The sequence below is a fragment of the Cricetulus griseus genome, chromosome 4 (assembly GCF_003668045.3).
Source record: "Cricetulus griseus strain 17A/GY chromosome 4, alternate assembly CriGri-PICRH-1.0, whole genome shotgun sequence".
NCBI lineage: Eukaryota > Metazoa > Chordata > Mammalia > Rodentia > Cricetidae > Cricetulus > Cricetulus griseus.
Genome location: NC_048597.1, coordinates 189,380,878 through 189,400,971, shown reverse-complemented (window position 1 = coordinate 189,400,971; position 20,094 = coordinate 189,380,878). Strand labels below are relative to the sequence as shown.

At 44.3% G+C, this 20,094-nt stretch overlaps 1 protein-coding gene and 1 long non-coding RNA gene across 2 annotated transcripts; one reads left to right on the top strand and one right to left on the bottom strand.

Moving 5' to 3' along the window:
- Positions 1–6,786: 6,786 nt before the first annotated feature.
- On the bottom strand, positions 6,787–18,351 carry LOC100753857 (glutathione S-transferase A2). The gene is made up of 6 exons (XM_035444493.1): positions 18,265–18,351; positions 13,016–13,067; positions 11,359–11,491; positions 10,310–10,451; positions 7,826–7,957; positions 6,787–6,984 (listed from the first exon to the last, which is right to left on the bottom strand). Exons 1-6 carry the CDS (start codon positions 18,349–18,351, stop codon positions 6,862–6,864), a joined length of 669 nt encoding a protein of 222 aa, XP_035300384.1. The 3' UTR covers positions 6,787–6,861.
- On the top strand, positions 8,287–12,350 carry LOC107978099. The gene is made up of 4 exons (XR_003484561.2): positions 8,287–8,377; positions 9,696–9,843; positions 11,831–11,917; positions 12,299–12,350. It is a non-coding gene; the product is annotated as an uncharacterized LOC107978099 (long non-coding RNA).
- Positions 18,352–20,094: the final 1,743 nt, after the last annotated feature.

Here is a 20,094-nt window from a genome sequence, read left to right as displayed (position 1 = left end):
TTTCTTTTTCTTTTTCTTTTCTTTTTTTGCTGCTGGAGATTCAACCCAGAGCTTCACATGATGCTCAACCCCTTACCCTGAACCATATTCTCAAAGACTAGATGCTCTGTGGTGACTTTTGACATTACGTGGATGTGTAGGTCTAGCACCCACTGTTAAGGTTACAGATCCAGGCCAAATTATCTTCAGGTGCCTTTGGTGTCTATCATTTGCTATTTATTGTCAGCCTCTGTGTCTCATTGAACACCCCTTCAACCATCAGGTGAAGCCCTTGGTGGCATCAACAGATCTCTAATTTCAAGAACTCAAAACCTAGTACTGTCATCAGTTAACACTTATTTCCTCTAGCAGAGTCTGTTTTTGCTGCAGCCACCTACCTGGTGTTCCCACCAATTTGTTTGAAAAAAAAAAAAGCCTTGAGTGGTGAATTTCGCTTGTTCTATGATTACAAAAATTCACATAACCTTTCCCATGTTAGAACATGTTATTTGGGCAACCCAAACCCATGTAATTGGGCCACAATAATTTCTTTTGCATCAGCTCTATGAGAAGTGGAATAAGTTTAGCATCAGTGACTTTATCACTTGGGTCACCTGCTTTCCTTTGTGGAAAGAACGGGAATAATTTCACAGGTATTTGACCTAAGCAATTTTGGTTTGCCTGTTCGTTTCTTTGTTTTTCAAGACAGGGTTTTTCTGTAGCTTTGGAGCCTGTCCTGGAACTCGCTTTGTAGACCAGGCTGGCCTCGAACTCACAGAGATCTGCCTGTCTCTGCTTCCTGAGTGCTGGGATTAAAGGTGTGCGCCACCACTGCCTGGCTGACCTAAGCAATTTTATCTTTCTTTGAAACTAAAAACAGATGAATAAATGGCCCAGATATGCCATTATGATGTGACATTTCAAGTTCACGATAAATTTTAAGGTATTTTTGTAAGCCTTCATTCCAGTTTTTTATCTATCTATCTATCTATCTATCTATCTATCTATCTATCTATCTATCATGTGTACAGTGTTCTGTCTGCATGTTGCCTGCAGGCCAGAGGAGGGCACCAGATCTCATTACAGATGGTTGTGAGCCACCATGTGGTTGCTGGGAATTGAACTCAGGACCTCTTAACCACTGAGCCATCTCACCAGCCCCCTCATTCCAGTTTTAAAAATGACAAAATTCTAATGTTTAAAGTTGTATCTGACCTAGGCCTGGCTAAAATATGGACCTGTTGGTGTTGGGACTTTTCCCTTAAATTTTTTGTTTTGCTGTGAGCCAAAAAGAAGTTGGGTCAACTTAACAATGTTAGTTTACATGAGCACTAACTTATAAGCCAATTTGTTACCAAATAAATTATATTAAAATTATTACTATTATTATTATTTTGTTTTTGTGAGACAAGAGTTTCTCTATGTAACAGTTCTGGCTGTCCTGGTACTTCCCAGGCTGGCCTCAAACTCACAGAGATCTGCCTGCCTCTGCCTCCTGAGTGCTGGGATTAAAGGCATGGGCCACCACTGCCAAGCTTATAAAAATCTTAAGTACAGCAGACAGAACATATATACATAATCATGTATATGACAGATTTTTATAAAATAAGATTTTGAATGCTATTGCTCATTGGGAATTACATATCCTATATTCCTCATTGTGAAAAGGAAACAACACAAAGATATTTACTAAATATATGCACCCATTTATATGTAGCCCAGCCTTAATTAAAAAAAAAGATCCTTACATTTAACATTTTAAAAGTAATTTCATTTTATGTACATTGGTGTTTTGCCTGTGTGTATATCTATGTAAGGGTGTCAGATACCCTGGAACTGAACTGGAGTTACAGATGGTTGTGAGCTGCCATGTGGGTGCTAAGAATTGAACCTGGGTCCTTTGGAACAGCAGCCAGTGCTCTTAACCACTGAGTTATCTTTCCAGCACCAACATTTTTATATTAACAATATTTTGAAAAAGAAAGCATATTTTAAATTGTTATACAAATGAAATAACATTTTAAGCCTGTTTGGAAGGAAATCCTTATCAAAATCTATGTAAGTAACATTAAACTGGCTGGGCAGTAGTGGCGCACACCTTTAATCCCAGCACTCGGGAGGCAGAGGCAGGTGGATCTCTGTGAGTTCGAGGCCAGCCTGGTCTCCAGAGCAAGTGTCAGGATAGGCTCCAAAGCTACACAGAGAAACCCTGTCTCTAAAAACCAAAACCAAATAATAAAATAAAATAAAAATGAAATATATTATGGCTAAGTATTGACTGATCTTCCTCCAAGCCCTCACTGCTGTACATGGAAAGACTTTGGCTCTTTCATTAATGGAAGCACATCCATTTTATATTTTTTTTCAGTTTTTCCCTTCTAGGTGTTAATATATATTTTTTAATAAGTAAAAAAGGGGGGTTTCATTATGACACTTAAATAGCTATATATCATGGACTTTTCTTCATTCATCTAGTTCATGGTTTATGGGGGTCCTGGGAGGGACTGACATACAGCCTTGCCCCATAAGAGATGAGGCTTTATCAGACTGGTTGGCAGGGCTCCCTGTCCAGTGGAGAGCTTAGCATTCTCATGCCTGTGTGGCCTTAAGAGGCAGGAGGGAAGGGTGCAAATCCAGAGTCCAGTGGCAGGCAGCATCAAGGGACCACACAGCAGTGTTTCCAGTCAGCCAGGAGCCTCTGATTCTGCCCCTGAGCTCCATTACCTTCACTGATCTATCCAGGCTGTGCTTTGGCACAGCCATTGCTCAGAGTCCTGTTGCACACAACATTCTGCTTCCATATATATCTGCACATCAGAAGATGGCACCAGATCTCATAACAGATGGTTGTGAGCCACCCTGTGGTTGCGGGGAATTGAACTCAGGACCTCTGGAAGAGCAGTTGGTGATCTTAACCTCTGAGCCATCTCTCCACCCCCCAGACAGAGGAACAGTTGCTGAAGCCAAAGCTACCTACAGCATCTCAGCTAGCCCAGAGTAGACCACAACACACAATTTATGGAGAGTAAAAGGAAGATCCAGTGGAATGGAGGTTTCACCACCAGGAGTCAAGCTGATCGAAGAAAGAAAAAAAAAAACAAAACTGCAATCAGGTGAGATGGGGGGTGGGTAGAGAGTGAGAAGGTGTGGAGGGAGAGGGGAAGGTAAAGAGTATGCAAGGGAGAAACTCTCTAGAGAAGTAGCATGTGGAGGATAGGGGCCCTATCAGCTGGAGAGGAAAGCAGGTACCCTTCGTGTCTGTGTAAAAGTCAGGAGGCAGGACAGAGTCTGGAAAACTTCTTTTGTGGATCAGGAACACGAAGGGATGGCAGAGGTGACACTCAGCCACCCACTGCCTAGAATTTCACTACTCAGGAATTTTAAAGCCTAGCCAGGTACTCAGCAGAGGCTGGTGCATCCCCACAGCTGGGGAATGGCCTTCAAGGCTTTGTTCTCAGCTGAGCACCGCTCTGAGTGCCTCCTTCCTAGGCTCCTCCATCCTTCCCAGAACAGGGCTCTGCCTGCCCCCACCCCAGACCTGGCACTCCCCCATTCTCCACTGCTGAACCTTGTATTTGTGTTAGATCAAGTGTCCTGTAGTTGCATTGTTGTCTGAGAAATCATCCACACCCCCTCTGCTTTTCTTTCTGGATAGACAGCCAATAAGAAAGCTTAATATATTGTGGCTGGGAAGTTGTCTCCCAGTCCCTGGCATCAAGGAGCAAGCCCAGGCCCCTTGGTACCTAGATCAAGGATAATCATTGTGACAGCTATTCATGGTTGTCAACTATGTCTGGAATGAACTAAAACCCAAGTGGCTGGAGATAACTGTGAGGGTTCCCCCCCCTGAATAAAATAATTTGAAGTGGGAAGGCCCACTTTAAATCCAGAGCGCCTGAGGTGTGAAGACAGACCTTTCATTTGGGCTACAGTTCTGGTGGCCACCTGCATAAAGGACATGAGAGAAGTCAGCTTGTTCTCTCCTTGCTAGCAAGTCCATTCCTTCAGTGGTCCATATATGCCTATATCCTACTAGTCTATGGTTTTTGTTGTTGCTGTGTCTTTTCCTGGCTTTGGTATTTGAGTAATCCTGGCTTTGTAAAAGGAGTTTGTAAGTGCTCCTTCTGTTTCTCTTTTTTGGAATGATTTGAGAAGTGTTGGTTGTAGGTCTCTGAAAGTCTGTAGAGTTCTTCTGTGGATCCATCTGGACCTGGGTATTTTTTTTTTTCCATCAGAAGGCTTTTTATTACTGTTTCAAGTTCCTTACTTGCTATCAGGTTGTTTAAGTTAGTAATCTCATCTTGCTTCAGTTTTTATGGTTCAGATGTATCTAAGAATATATTTCTTTTATGTTTTCCAACCTAATGGAGTTGTGGTGGTTTGAATGTAATTGGCTCCAATAAGCTTATAGGGAGTGGCACTATTAGGAAGTGTTGCTTTGTTGGATAGGTATGGCCTTGTGGGAGGAAGTGTGTCACTGTGGGGGTAGGCTTCAAGGACTTGTCATATATGCTCAAGCCTCACCCAGTGTCTCAGACCACTTCCTATTGCCTGCAGATCAAGATGTAGGATCTCAGCTGCTTCTCCAGCACCACATCTGCCTGGTGCTATGGCCTGCCAAGATGATAATGGACTAAACCTCTGAAACTGTAAGCCAGCCAATTAAATGTTTTCCTTTATAGGAGTTGCCATGGTTGTGGTGTCTCTTCACAGTAATAGAAACGCTAAAACAGGAGTATAGCATTATTTGTTTGTTTATTTATTTTATGTATATGAGTGTTTGCATGTATGTCTGTGTACTATATACATGCCTGACATCTGTAGAGACCAGAAGAAGACATGGAAACCCCTGGAACTGTAGTTACAGATACTTGTAAGCCTACATGTGGGTTCTGGGAATCAAAGCCAGGTTCTCTGGAAGAACACCCAGTGGTCTTAACTGCTGAGCTATGGGTTTTTGTGAGTGTGTGTGTGTGTGTGTGTGTGTGTGTGTGTGTGTGTGTGTATGTGTTTTAAATTTTTTTATTTGAATTAGAAAGATTATTTTACATGTCAATCCCAGTTCTCCCTCCTTCCCTTCCCCTGCCCCCCCCCCCACTAACACCCTACCTATCCCATACCCTTTCTGCTCCCCAGGGAGGGTGAGGCCTTCCATAGGGTGTCTTCAGAGTCTGTCATATCCTTTGGGATAGGGCCTAGGCCCACCCCCTTGTGTCTAGGCTCAGGGAGTATCCCTCTGTGTGGAATGGGCTCCCAAAGTCCATTCCTATGCTAGGGATAAGTACTGATCCACTACAAGGGGCCCCATAGATTTCCAAGGTCTCCTCACTGACACCCACATTCAGGGGGTCTGGATCAGTCCCATGCCAGTTTCCCAGCTATCAGTCTGGGGACCAAGAGCTCTCCTTTATTCAGGTCAGCTGTTTCTGTGGGTTTCACCAGCCTGAGCTGTGGGTTTTTAAAAGCGTTTTCCTTCTCATCTTCTGAATTCCTGGTGTCTGTTGTAACAATTCCCTGCTTGTCTGTTTTGATGGCCTGGCTCTCCTTGACCTTTCTTTTATTTAGTTTGGCTAAGAGTCTATCAATCTTGTTTATTTTTCCAAGAACCAGTTCTTAGAGTAATTGCTTCTTTGTACTGTGTTTGTTGTTTTCATTTTATTAATTTCTGCTCTGATTTTAATATTTATTTCCTTTTATTGAGTTTGGACTTGATGTGTTGTTTTCTAAACTCTTGATGTGCGTCAGTTTTTATTTGTGCAGCAGACTGATTTCTCAGGAGAAACCTTAAAAATAATAAACTGTAAATATGAAGCTGGGCATTGGTGGCACACACCTTTAATCCCAGCACTTGGGAGGCAGAGGCAGGCGGATGTCTGTGAGTTCAAGGCCAGCCTGGTCTACAGAGTGAGTGCCAGGACAGCCTCCAAAGCAATACAGAGAAACCCTGTCTCGAAAAACCCCAAATAAATAAATAACAAACTGTAAATATGAATGGAAGGAAGAGGCTGAGTTAAACTCACCAGGAGAGCTCAGGATATACTTTGTATCAGGGTATTTATAAATGTAGGGGTAGCTCAGGGTCCTTGACACTGGTCAAGATACCAAATGCTGCTCCTTAGGCCTGGGCCTGAAGGGGCAGAAGCAGGTGAGGGTCCCAGGTCAGACTCAGCAAGAGTGAGCTGATGTGGCTCATGCCTGGGCCACAGGGAATTGTGGAATAAAGAAACTGAAGCAAACACACCAAGAGACTCCATGGATGTGACTTCAGCCTGGGCTAGAGGCAGCTCAGGTAAGGGTCTGGGATCAGACCAGGCAAGACAATTCAAGAATGTAGCTCCCACCTGGGCCTGGAGAAGCTTGAGCTTCTGGGTCAGATTCAGCTGGAGAGTGTGAAGAATTATCGCTTGCTTGAGCCTGGACCTCTGGAAGGACAGTAGGAGGAGGGGACCTACTGTGAGTCACCAAGACAGCTCACAGATGTCAAGGACCTTGAGGGGCAGCATAGGCAGGCACTGCTGCCTGGGATTCAGAGTCAGATTTTCAAGAGAATGCAAGATTGGAGCTTCCTCCTGGGCCTGAGCCTGGAGGGGCAGCCTCACTGGATAGTGGTGGTGGGGGGAGGTTTGAGGGTTGTGGGGGTGAAGGGACTGTAGGGAGGGGTCCCTAGTCAGACTAGTTTGCATTAAATTGAAGTGTTTTTTAGTTTGCCACCTTCTTTATGTGCAACACCAGGAACCCCAGCTCAAACTTCAAACACACTAGCTACATACAGTGTTCCTTCTTGTTTATTATTTCAAAATAGCCAGGATCCACAGTTGGTTCTCATTTTTTGCAAAACATCAGAGACTGGTGGTATACAAGGACTTGGTCAGTGCAGCTTTACTAAAACTTGAAAACCTTCCTTGCCTCCTCAATTGTCTTCTCATCAGTGGGAGGTTTTCTCTGGCTGCCAGGTTGGAGGAACTTCTTCACATTGGGCAGGTTGCTGAGTCTGCTCTTCAGGGCCTTTAACACAGAAAACACAGCCTGAGAGTCAGAACTGCTCATGTGGACAGTCCAAACATCTGAGCCCCTCCCAGAACACGACCACCTGCATCCTTGCAACAGCTCCAGTGTAGACAGGAGAAGAATGACAAAACCAAGAGCTAGAAACCATAGGTCAGCATAACCTTCCTTAAGACCTCCTTTGACACCAACACCTTCTCCTCAGGACCCTGGGCATACCGTGTATATCTGGTTTTGTGGGGGTAGAGCAGAGAGCACTGTGTCTCTCAGGTGTGACAGGAGAGACTACCAAAGAAAACTGAAGACATGGGAACCTGAGTTGGAAATGGGAACAGAAAATATCAAAGTCTAACCAGGAGCAACTGACAGCCAGTTTTCACACTGGGGGATAAGGGTGGGGACACTGGGGGTGGGAGACAGCGTGGTGGGAGCTGTGGAGAGGGAAGCACAGTGCTGAGAAGTCAGAGCTGAGAAAGGGGATGAGCATGACAGAGACCTGCTCAGTCACTGAGTGTGCACAGACAGGACATGAGATGGAAGATGAAGGCCAGAAGAAACCTGCAAGAAACAGGGGCCCAGGGAGAGAGCTGTAGGGTCCTGCATTTTTTTCATTGAAAAAAAAAAAATTCTTCTTGGGATACCAGCCTCACATCTCCATACGGAAGAAGATTGTTTCATGCCAGAAGCCAGGGTCTAATAGCTCAGTTTGGAGGCCCCAGGGTGGGACCTCAGCAGCCCACAGGCCACCATTTTATTCTCAGAGTCGTGTGTGTGTGTGTGTGTGTGTGTGTGTGTGTGTGTGTGTGTGTGTGTGTGTGTTGCCTCTCTGACATGATCCCACCTTCAGCAGGGGAAAAGGGGCCAGAAGGCTGGAGTCCATCTCTTCAACATAGAGGAGAAGTTCCAGCAGGTGAATGTCCACCCTGGTCAGCCTGTTGCCAACAAGGTAGTTTTGTCCGTGGCTCTTCAACACCTGCAAAATTAAAGGAGACAGGTTGTAAACATAGAGTCGGACTAGGACCACTAACTTTTCCCAGGTCTCTCAAGGGGATACTCTGCCTCTGCTAAAATTCAAGTAAAGAACCATTAAAAGGCTTGTGCATTGTCCATGTATGCTGAGAAAAGAATTATTGTGTTACTTTGGATTAACTGGCCCCCATAATCTTATAGGGAGTGGCACTATTAGGAGGTGTGGCTTTGTTGGAATGAGAATGGCCTTGTTGGAGGAAGTGTGTCACTGTGGGGACAGGCTTTGAGGTTTCCTATGCTCAGGGTACCACCCAGTGAGTCAGTAGATTTCCTCTTTCCTGCAAGCCAAGATGGAAAAAGCACCATGTCTGCCTGCATGCCATATGCTCCCACCATGATGACAATGGACTGAACCTCTCAAACTGTAAGCTAGCCAATCCAATTAAATGTTTTCTTTGAAAGAGTTGCCATGGGTGGCTGGGTGGTGGTGGCGCACACCTTTAATCCCAGCACGTGGGAGGCAGAGGCAGGTGGATCTCTGTGAGTTTGAGACCAGCTGGTCTACAAGAGCTAGTTCCAGGACAGCCTCCTAAACCACAAAGAAACCCTGTCTCAAAAACCAAAAACCAACCAACCAAACAAACCCCAAAAAACAAAACAAAACAAAAAACCTCAATGAGTTGCTGTGGACATGGTATCTCTTCTCAGCAATGACAATGAAAACCCTAAGACAGACATTCAAAAGCAAACATAAGCCTCAAGTGTGCCTCAGTACATAGCTCATTGAATACAGGGAGCTCATGGTTCTCAATGAGACATGATTTAAGCTGTGATGGGTAGATAGTGTGTCCTATAAGACAGGCACTTACTTATCTGTCAGTACCATAGGCTGTAGAGGACTGTATGAAGACCTGATGGCTCCTAAAACACTCCCTTCTTCCATAGAAGGCAGCAGTGAGGGATCTTTCAGTGGATGACTAAAAAATAATGTGATGATTTATAACATAGATTTTACAGACATGTGTTGTTAGAACATAGTGTAAGAATAGAGTCATGTGAGGATATTTCTGAGTGCTTGTGAGAAATTCCCAGAAACCAAGACAAGAGTCTTATGACCTTAGTTTCTTCAACATTCGTAGAACTGAAGCCGGGCAGTGGTGGCACACGCCTTTAATACCAGCACTTGGGAGGCAGAGACAGGCAGATCTCTGTGAGTTCCAGACCAGCCTAGTCTTCAAGAGCTGGTTCCAGGACAGAATACAAAGCTACACAGGGAAACCTTGTCTCAAAAAACCAAAAAACAAACAAACAAACAAACAAACAAACCAAAAAAACAAAACAAACCAAAAACGTAGAATTGCTCTTGGATTATGTTTTCCTGCCATTTCCAAGTATAGTGGATAGAAGTGAGTCTACTTCAAATTATTCATTATATTCATTACAACAGGCCATTGTCACCTGTTTATATACCTCTATGGAGAAACATGTTTTTAGCATTTTCCACTTGGCCACTATATGCGGCTTGCTCTTGTGACTGTACACTTTACTCATGTGACTTCTCCTAACCCTCCAAATAAAAATTGTCTGATGCTCTGAATAAAGTTGCCTATTGCATGAGACTTGAGTTTGCCTCCAATCTCCCAGGTCACACAGCCTCTAAGCAGTAAACAGGGTCTCTCAGGACTGTGTAGGAAGCCCCTTTCCTCTAGGATCATAGCTTTGTCCTTATCTTTACTTGACAGAAGTTCAAGTAGTTCTGGGGTGTTCTTGATCTCCCTCCAAAGAGCAGCCCTGACTAAGAGGAGCTACGTCTACGCTGACACACCTTCATTTGCTGAGTGTGCATGGCTCTCCTCCCAAGCCTGGCATCTGTGAGCCCACTTCCTGCTGGTCAGTTTTCCTTAATATCTCTTCATCAACCTCCTCCCCTCCCCCTCCACCACTGTCCTTGTTCAGGATCTTCTGCTCCATCTTTGAAGTACTGTCATATTGTCCTGACAGTCTGTCACTCTCTGACCTCCCTGTGTGTGATATTTTCCCATCTGTCACTTTCTTCAGTTTGCTCTGGAATTGAAGCCCATTGTGTTCTGCAGGATCTAGGTCCTTCTCTGGTGTGGCTCAGGCTTCCACAGATCAAGTTCTGGCTGTGGCCATGGACCCTGTTGTATATGGACCACCTGACAGGCAGGACCATGCAGTGCTCCAACACAGGCCACTTTTATACAGTGCCCTGAGGGCCAGGGAGCTGCACAGGAGGCTCATGGATGGTCAGTGAGGCAGCGAGCATCCTCTTGGGCCTCTGCCTTTCTCTTGTCCTTGGAACTCAGTGTCCCCAGACTTCAAAGAGCCTACTTACTTTTTCAAAGGCAGGCAAGTACCGGTTTTTGGTCCTGTCTTTTATCAAAGCAATCTTGGCTTCTTTTTGGTCTGGGGGTGTGACAACCAAGTGTATGATCATTTCACTCAGATCAGCAATACCCTCTGCATACATGTCAATCCTGAAAGACAAAATTATTTGAATGGTCAAGACTTTTCAGGGATTCACTATTTTACATTTTAATCTAAACCCCGAGAAATTTACACAGAAAGGTAGTTGTAAAGTTATATGTTGTACTCCTCTTTCATCTATTATTGATCATCTTGGCTGAGTCCACCATGGGAAAATGATAAATAATGCTGCTAGGAGAATTTCCATACAGGCACTATTAAAGCCAAATCTCTATTTCCCATGGATATAAGTTTCCTGTACTAGTGTTGCTGGCTAGCAGCACATTTACCTTTTGAGCAATACAACCACACAGTGGTTGATGAATGAAGGATTTCTCAAGCAGAGTGGGTCCCAGCATGGGTGGTTAAGTCAGATTGGCTGCTTTAGTCTTGAATTAGAAGCTTCAGCTAAAACTGGTCCCTGGGAGCCAGTCTCTCTAAGCCTCATAGAGTTGACCAGTCCATAGAACTGGGTGGGAACTCAGGGTCTTGCTCTGCACTATTCCCACTCCTGGGATGTGGGAAGCAGCTCCTTCCCCCTTCCTTCCCTAGGAGTCCTCCTCTAGCCTCAAGCCCCGTGTCCTTTGTCCTAAGCTGTTGGCTGAGGTCCAGCCACTGAAGCCTTGAGCCCTTGGTGTCATGATTCCACCATGCTCAGGGCCCTTGGCCCATCATGTTTGCAGCTCTGTCCCTGAGCCGTGCTGGCAGCGTCATGCTCTGCTGTAGTCACACTCACCTGAGCTCACCCCACTTGCTCTCCCCTCTCCTCCATGGACTCTTCCATCCTTGGCCCAAGTGTTCATATCCATAACCAGCCCCCTTTTAGACCCAAACCCCGCCACTCTCTTGCTCATCAGTGGAGGAACCCAAGTCCTTCCTTTGTTTCTCCTTGGAGTAATGACAGGAAATATACCGTACAGGGCTCTCTCCTTCACGTCTTTCCCATAGAGGTCATATTTGGTGGCAATGTAGTTGAGAATGGCTCTGGTCTGTACCAATGTCATCCCATCAATCTCCACCATGGGCACTTGCTCAAACATCAACTTCCCATCTTTGAAAGAAGAAAAGAGAAAGGTTTGTGAGGTGTGCAGGTCTCACTTCCCAGAACCAGAAAAGTTGTATTGAAATTTCTGATCAGGTAAAGGAAAGCTAATGATTGGCTGCCAGTCTCTCGAGTAAAATCCTAATTACTTTTCACTTCTGTTTTTAATTAACAGTCATGTGTTTGTGTGGTTGTGGGCAGTGTATGTGAAACACTGACTGAATGAGCTAGTGAGCCTGACTAAGATAGCTCCCTCTGGTGTAGAAATAATAGAAAATGTTAACTAGCTACTTGGCAAATTTTGGAGAAAACCAATTTCCCTACCCTTATCACCATTTCCATTTTCAGATCACTCAAGGAGCCCCACCACCTACATCATATCACTCTGCCATTCTTGACTGTTCCCACCCATGGGTAGATACTTAAGAAGAAAAGGTAGCTATAACCATCAAATAGAAGGAATGTGCCATACGGTAAACTTTACAGCTGTCTCTCAAAAAACTCTATTTCTCTTTATTTCCTAGTCCCTATTCAATTAAACCAATGCTGGACTTAGAGGTGGATTTGGCTTTCCTCCTCTAAAATCCAAGCACATTATTTAACTAAGCTTTAGTGTTTCTGTGTTGTATCAAGAAGCCAATTGATGTAATACAGAATAAAATAAGAATTTGGGGACTGTCTTTGTCTTTTCTTGGATCTTTCTCTCAAGGTGTACACCCTTTCATAATTGTTATGCTCTCATGGTTGCATTCCCTAGCATGTGTACATACACAAGTAAACATTTCTCTACTAACTGTTCATGTTTGAGTCCCACAGAGCCAATGAAGACCTGCCTGACAGCAATCCCTGGACACCCTGGAAAGAAAATGGGCCACACCTCCTCGACTGCACTGGATCCAACTTGCTCCATTTCAACTGACACTCCGGCCAGAGGTTCGGGTACTGACTTCAATCAAGTTGAGGATTTCAAGCGAGATCTTCAATCAAGTGAATCCCATCTAACATGGACTGGATACTAACATTTTCTTTCTACAGGACCCCACATGACTATCATCGTCCCATTTCAGCAGGAAGTAACTTGGAGAATGCTACGCCCCCTTTCCCCATTGTTGTCACTTAGGATAGTGTATATACCTAGTTAGGAATAGCTTCCTATTGTTTATGACTTTAGGGTTTAGTTATATTTTACCTTTATACTGTTAAGTTTTAATCCTCTTTTAGACTAAAAGGGGAATTGTAGGGGAAGCTGTAGCCACGCCTTCTTAGGGGCTGGCTACAGGAGTACCTGAGGGCTTGTGAGGGCGTGGTCAGAGTGAGTAGGGGGACTGCGTTTTCGGTTTCGGTTTCTCTTTGCTTCTTGCTGTACAGACTACCACCGGCTGGCTGGTTCGCTCTGTAAGTAAGGCTTTTCCCGAATAAATACCCTTATATTTCTACCTGACTCCGTATTGGTAATTACCTACTATAAACACCACCTTTGATAAACATTCTACTGGGCACCTCATTGAGAACATAACAGATCCTTAGTGTTACCTTTTTTTAACTTTTCCAAATCTTCTGGGCGTTCTATAAACTTCTCTTCAAACTGAAAACAGAAAATGTAAATGTATTCTTGTTAGCTCATTCTGTATCACTGTAGACTTTTGAACTTGAGTTGTCTCTGTCTGGCAGTACATATGAAGAAATTAAAACTTGCAGCAGATAGGAAGGAGTCTGTCTGATCATGGCCACTTGTGAATTTAGATTAGATCCATCAACAAAAGGGTGTTGATCACAACAAAGCTGCTCATTCTTGTAATGTTCCTCCTCGCTGACCCCGCTATGTCCATGCTTAAGTTCTAAGAAGGGAGTGGAGTCACTGGAGGCCCAGCACTGGGAAATTGACTATTGAGGTTTTGGCTCTCAGGAAAACCTGTTAACTCCAGTGAGAACAGAATAGAGAACCTTCTGTGTCTCCATCATGCCACATGGTGTGGGCCAGTGATCACCTACATTTCTTATTTTCATTATACTTTATTAAGAAGAGGCCTACTTTGGTACTTCTCTTTTTTATTATTTTATTTAAGTAACTTTTTTTCATTTATTTTACATACGGACCTGGGTTCCCCCTCCCTCCTCTCCTCCCGGACGCCTCCTTCTCCCTGCTTCCCATCTATCCCCTCCTTCCTTTCACTCCTCCTCCATTCAGAAAGGGGCAGGCCTCCCACAGGTTTGAACAAAGCCTGGGACCTCAAGTTGAGGCAGGACTGAGCTCCTCCCATTTGGTGTCAAGGCTGGGCAACTAATCCAGCCTGTGGAACAGGTTTCCAAAGCCAGCTAAGTGCCAGGGACAGGTCCTGATCTCACTGCTAGGAGCCTTACAAAGAGACCAAGCTACACAACTGTTATACACAAGCAGAGGACCTAGGTCTGTTCTGTGGAGGCTCCCTAACTGTTGGTTCAGGTACTTCTCAACTGTAAACAATGAGGACATACGGCATCATGGAAACATGTCAGGGATAGTAGTAGACTAACTCTTATGTTGTCCTTTATATAATTGGTGAGTATTAAATAAGCAAAATGTAATCCTCATTAAAGAATGATTTTTTTTATATTCACTTCCTTTTCTTTATTTGTATATGCCTTTGTCTTTGGAGTCACTTTGGCAGTTCTGCCTGGATGGCTCTATATCAGGCAGTATTCAATCATATTCTTGGGGCTGGAGAGGTGGCTCAGTGCTTCCAGAGGTCCTGAGTTCAATTCCCAGCACCCACATGGTGGCTCACAACCATCTATAATGAGATCTAGTGCCCTCCTCTGGCATGCAGGTGTACATTCAGAGCATTGTATACATAATAAATAAATCTTTTTAAAAAATCATATTCTTTTCATCTTTGCCACCCTTGAACTTTGTATATTGTCCTTTTGCATTTGCTGGCTCCATTTCAAGATCCTCCAAACAGCTGTCAATTGTTCCCTGCCAATTTGACATCTTGTATGTACAGACACCAATACTGAGTATGAAGGGACCAGCTCCCCTTTCAGCAGCCATAACAGCCGAACACGTGCTTGCCATAAACTTGCCTTGGTCACTTAGAGGTCAGATGCCTGCCTTGTGACAAGGAACCAATCAGAAGTTAGTCAGTCACTAGAAAGTCAGATGCCTGCCTCATGACAAGGAACCAATCAGAAGTTAGCTGGTGGAGCTATGCTTTATGGCTCTGGGTGTGCTTTATGGACAAGCGCACAGCAATGACGTAGAGAGCATAGCAACCACCCTGGGAGGGCCTATGGGCCATAACAACCAGTTGACCAATCAACACAGGGCAAGCCCTCCAAGCCTGGAGGCACACCAATCGTGAGCCTGTGCGTACCCCTAGACACTCCCCTTACACTGCCCTATAAGATCTCTTGGGAGGCCCTAGGAGCCGTCTTTTGCTAGCCATCCGCCATGGTGGGTGGGTGAAAGACCCGAGCTAACATGGGGTTAGCTCGTTAAGTTACAATAAAGCCTCGTGCAATTTGCATCAAGCTCTCAAATCTGCCTGGTGATTGGGGTGACCACAGTCATTGCCTGGGACCCCGGATACTTGCATTTTCAGGGGGGTCTAACAAGTACAACTTAAGGTTCTTGGTTGTATTCCGAATATATCTCCTTTTTCAATAGCAGCCTCTGAAGTGTCCACATAGCTTAAAAATCTTTGCATATTTTAATAGTCTTCTCTCAGCTCTGAGACTTGAAAGGTATATTTCCAATATTTTAAAGTCTGGTTATTAATAAGCATTTTCTAGATCTTTTTAAAAATTATTATTTATTTTATGTGCATGGGTATTTGCCTGTATGTATGTCTGTGTACCACACTCATGACTGGTGCCCTCAGATACCAGAAGACAGTGGATCCTCTGGAACTAGAGTTACAGATAGTTGTTAGTCACTGTGTGGGTGCTGAAAATTTAACTTGGGTCCTCTGGAAGAACAGCCAATGTTTTAAAATTCTCAGGTCATTGTTTCTCCCCCATCTATATCTTTCAATTTTATATTGGGGGTTGGAGAAAACGATTCAAGGGCTAAGAGTACTGACTGCTTTCCAGAGGATCTCGGTTAAATTCCAGTGGTCTGTAACTCCAGTTTCAGGGGATCCAATGCCCTCTTATGTCCTCCTTGGGCACTGCACACATACATGGTACCCTACACATCCATTCAGGCAAAAATCTCATTCACATGAAATAAAAATTTTAAATTCAATTTATATATACATTGTTAGTGAAATCTGTTTGACTGTTACCATCTTTGGGGAACATCACATTCACCCCTTCTTTCCAGTCTCCACATCCTGCAAAAACACACAATCAGTGGGTTTTACACTCTTCACTCCTACATTTGCAAGCATCCTTGCCACACACAGTCCTTTAATTGTCTGATCAAATACAATGTTTCCTGTTTACCCAGCCCCTTGATTTGGCAGCCATGACAGGCTGCAAAAAAAGATCCAGCAAGAGGTAGGCCTCTGACTCAGCAAAATGTGCTGAGCTTCCTGACCTTGCCCTTCCTCCCAGTCACTAGGAGGTCAGATACCCTCCACATGGCAAGGAACCAATCCGAAGTTAGCTGGCAGACTCTGGACATGCTTTACAGCACTTTACAGTAAAAGTGGCATAACAGTGACTTGCAGAGCATAGCAAATGCCATAACAACCAGTTAACCAATCAACACAGGACATGTCTCCAAAGCCCGGAAAAAAACCAATGCTGAGACTGTTGCTAACACCTAGACACTGCCCCCCCTTACCCTACGCATAAATTCCCCTACGCATAAATTCCCCGCCTTGGGGTTTCTTAGGGCCCTTCCCACTCCACCCTCAGTGATGAACAGATAAGGGGCCTGAGTTAATGCAGTTAACTCCTTAAACAACAATAAAAGACTTTTTGCTTTTGCATTGGAATAGGTCTCTTGGTGATTGCGGGGTTCAAAATTGGGCACAACATATCCCATTGAAAGGAAGGTTTAAAATTACTGTGATAAAGAAATAAAAACCCAGATGTATTTGCCAGGCTCAACAACAATCCCTCCTTCTCAAACGCTCATAACTGGGACATCTTTACCATTCTGATCTGAGAAGTAACAGCCTTGAATCATAAATGTCTTAATAATGCAATTGAAAGGATATCCTTTAAAATTGAGAGATTTCCCAGTTGTAAATCAGGTGCCTTTTCCTCTCCACAGTATAGTATGGACATTTCTGCAGCTTGGGGAACAATATCTACAACCATTTCTAAAATCTGATGAATCCATCCTCTTCGATGTTCACTTTCAAAATAGAACAGTAGGTTCTCGGTGTTGAAAGGCTTTATTGAGGGACAGATGAGACATGGCTGCATGAACTGGTGTGAACTGGGAAGTGTTTTTCCCAGTGACTCCTCTAGAGGGCAGCACTAAAGCCTACCGGAATTTCCTGCTCAAAAGCTGGATGGGAAACATTTAATAACCTCAGAATGTTGTTGCCGCAATCACTTGGGCCACCACACACTTACCCGCTTACCTGAAAACTCTTAGACACAGGGGCCACCTGAGGATGGGCCCTCTGTCTTACCACCTACATCCCCTCGACCAGTCCTGGGCCTGGTATTTGACAGTCTCTACGAACTGATTACTGAGTCTTAATCTGTTTGAAAGGCACTTTAGTAAAACCCTGTCAGGCCTCCCATTTGTGGTGCATATTTAAAAACCAACTCTACTGACTATTTAGTATACTTGACTCTTCTAATGTTTTTTTCTATTATCTTCAAGAAGGTGAGTGTGTGTGTGTGTGTGTGTGTGTGTGTGTGTGTGTGTGTGTGTGTGTTCCTGCAAGCACGCGCGTGCGTGTGTGCCTGCATATGCCCTTGAGTAGTAATCAGAGGCACAGAGGCATGGGAACCCTCTGAGGCTAGAGTAACAGGCAGTTGTGAGCAGCCTAGGTGGGTCCTCTGCAAGAAGAGTATGGCATTTTCACTACTGAGCTATCACTTGAGTCTCTTGTCTCCTTTAAACCTTTTCTATCATGGAACTTTCTGGTTCTGTGCTGTAAAACTACACACAAGATGTGAAGATCCTCCATCCATTCTTCTCCAGCTCCATTAGCCACCAGCTGAGGTGCACCCTGTTCACCTTGGTGCCCATCTTCTCTGCGATGCTGACCTTAATGTCAGACAGACCTAAGGTGTCACATGTCCCCATTACAAACACTTTACTGTGAATCTCCAAATGTAAGTACTCTTTTTAAAGATCAGTGCCATACCTAAAATCACAATATCATAACATGATCTGCAATAGTCAATTAGAACCATTTATTATATATTTTTTAGGAGGGGTGGTTTCTCTGTGGCTTTGGAGGCTGTCCTGGAACTCTTTCTTGTAGACCAGGCTGATCTCAAACTCACAGAAATCCATCTGCCTCTGCCTCCCTAGTGCTGGGATTAAAGACATGCGCCACCAACGCCCGGCATAGAACCATTTATTAATCAATATTTGAGTATCTATTTCTGTGTGTCCTTGTATGTAACTTATTCAACTCAAAAAAGATGAATCACCAAATAAGTAATTATTGGATTTTTTTTCTTATCCTGAAATGTGAATGTGTTCCTTGGTAGATAGCATAGTAAAATCTTCACTGTTATAAATCAGTCCATCTCCTTCACAACACATCAAGATTACCATCTAACATGCAACTGTGTACAGATTCCCTGGTGTGGAGTCTCTCAGCTTAGAGATGTATTTTAAGCTGATCTTGGGTCCAGTTCCTGAGGAACACTGCACAACCTACCTCCACGCCTGCTGCAGCCAGGAGCCACCTGATGCACTCCATTCTGCCCCGGGCATTGAAGTAGTGAAGCACAGGCTTCCCAGACATGGCAGCCACTGTGGTGTCACCAACTATGAATGAAAAAGCAGAGATCAGTCCCAGGGGAGATGCTTTGGGGTGTGTTTAGTAATGCAACACTAGAGAAGGGTAGTCTGCCTTCTTCGTGGACGGCTTGCAGGGAGCCAGGAAGGTCTTATTGACTCATTTCTCCCCCATCAGTGACCACCAACCTGCAATTGCACCAAACAGGACTCAGCTGGCCTTATGCCTTCACCTGGAGAACATAGACAGAGCAGCCCAGACTCTACAGTGAACGGCCTGGGAGCCTTTGAGCCTTGAAAGCAGAGCCATCATGGGAGGGATGAGACAACGTCCACCCCAGTCCTTCACTCCTGGGCTGCTCAGTTCAGAAGCTTTCAATGGCTTCGTGTCACCCTGTCTGTGACAAACCCTAGTTCTCCGCACACAAGAAGGGCTCATCTCTTGGTTGCAGTTGTTTCCCCTGCTAAAGTGGATGCTGTTCTATGGCCCAGAAGGAGAGACACTAATGCATTGACTTCATATCACAGGAAGTAACTTCCTTTGGAGCGCACCGCATAACGGGCAGTTTGCTCATTTGAACTCCATCCTATCACCACAAGGTTTGCTGGTGATGAGCTGTCCCTGCTACAAGTTTACAGGAGAGATAGATGTGCATGCAGGTAGATGATGAGGAAACCCTGAGCTTTCTTCTTGCACAGTGGCACCACAGGCTGGGTCCTTGCTGCTCAAGGTTGTGAAGTCAACATCATGGGTCATGGGTAGTGTCTTTACCTTGGGATATGATAGGAAGTTTCAGAGTCTGTCTTTTCAAAGAGATTCTATTTTTACTTTTTTTATTTTTTAGTTTTTCGAGACAGAGTTTCCTCTGTATTGCTTTGGGGGTTGTCCTGCCACTGGCTCTGTAGACCAGGCTGGCCTCGAACTCACAGAGATCTGCCTGTCTCTGCCATCCAAGAACTGGGATTAAAGGCATGTGCCACTAATGCCTGGCTCTATTTTTATTTTTAAGAGTCAGGGAGAGGTATAGTGCAGTGACTGCAAAGATCAGAAAGGTCTTCAGATTCTCTAGAGCTAGAAATACATTGCTCTGAGCAATCCAGTGTGAATATTGGGAACTGAACTCTTGTCCTTTGAAAGAGCAACGCATGCTCTTAACTATTGAGCCATTCCTACAGCTCCCTAAGGGTGTTTCTTGTGTAGAAAATGTAAGTGCTTGGGAGTAAAACTTTAAATGTAGTTACATTTTGTGCATCTGCACATGACTTCACACTCAGGGCTGAAACAAGATGTAAGAAGTGGGTGTTACTGGGACTAGCTGTCGAAGCCTGAAAGTTCTAGTTGCTCTGTTTCAAGGGTATTCTACACTGTCCATTTGGACCAACTGATTCTTCAGTTCTGTGAAGCTATCCTGGGCAATGTAGTTTATTAACTAAGTAGACTCCAAGAGACTTTTATATCCCTTCTACCCCTAGTCAAGAAAAGTCAACACACCTCTAGATCTTGCCAAATGTCCTTTAGGGGGCGTGTTCCCCTCTGCTGAGACCAATTGCTCTAATTCCTACCTCTAGGAATAACAGTACAGAAAAGATAATCACATACCAGGCCAGTTCAGCAGTAGAGTCAGAGAGGATCTATCAGGGGTGTGATTGTAAAATTTAAAAGATCCCTGAAAAGATAGGATGAGTTCAATCGCTCAGACTTAGAGGGACAGTTTCAGTTATATATTTACAGACAGTTGTGTTTTTATCG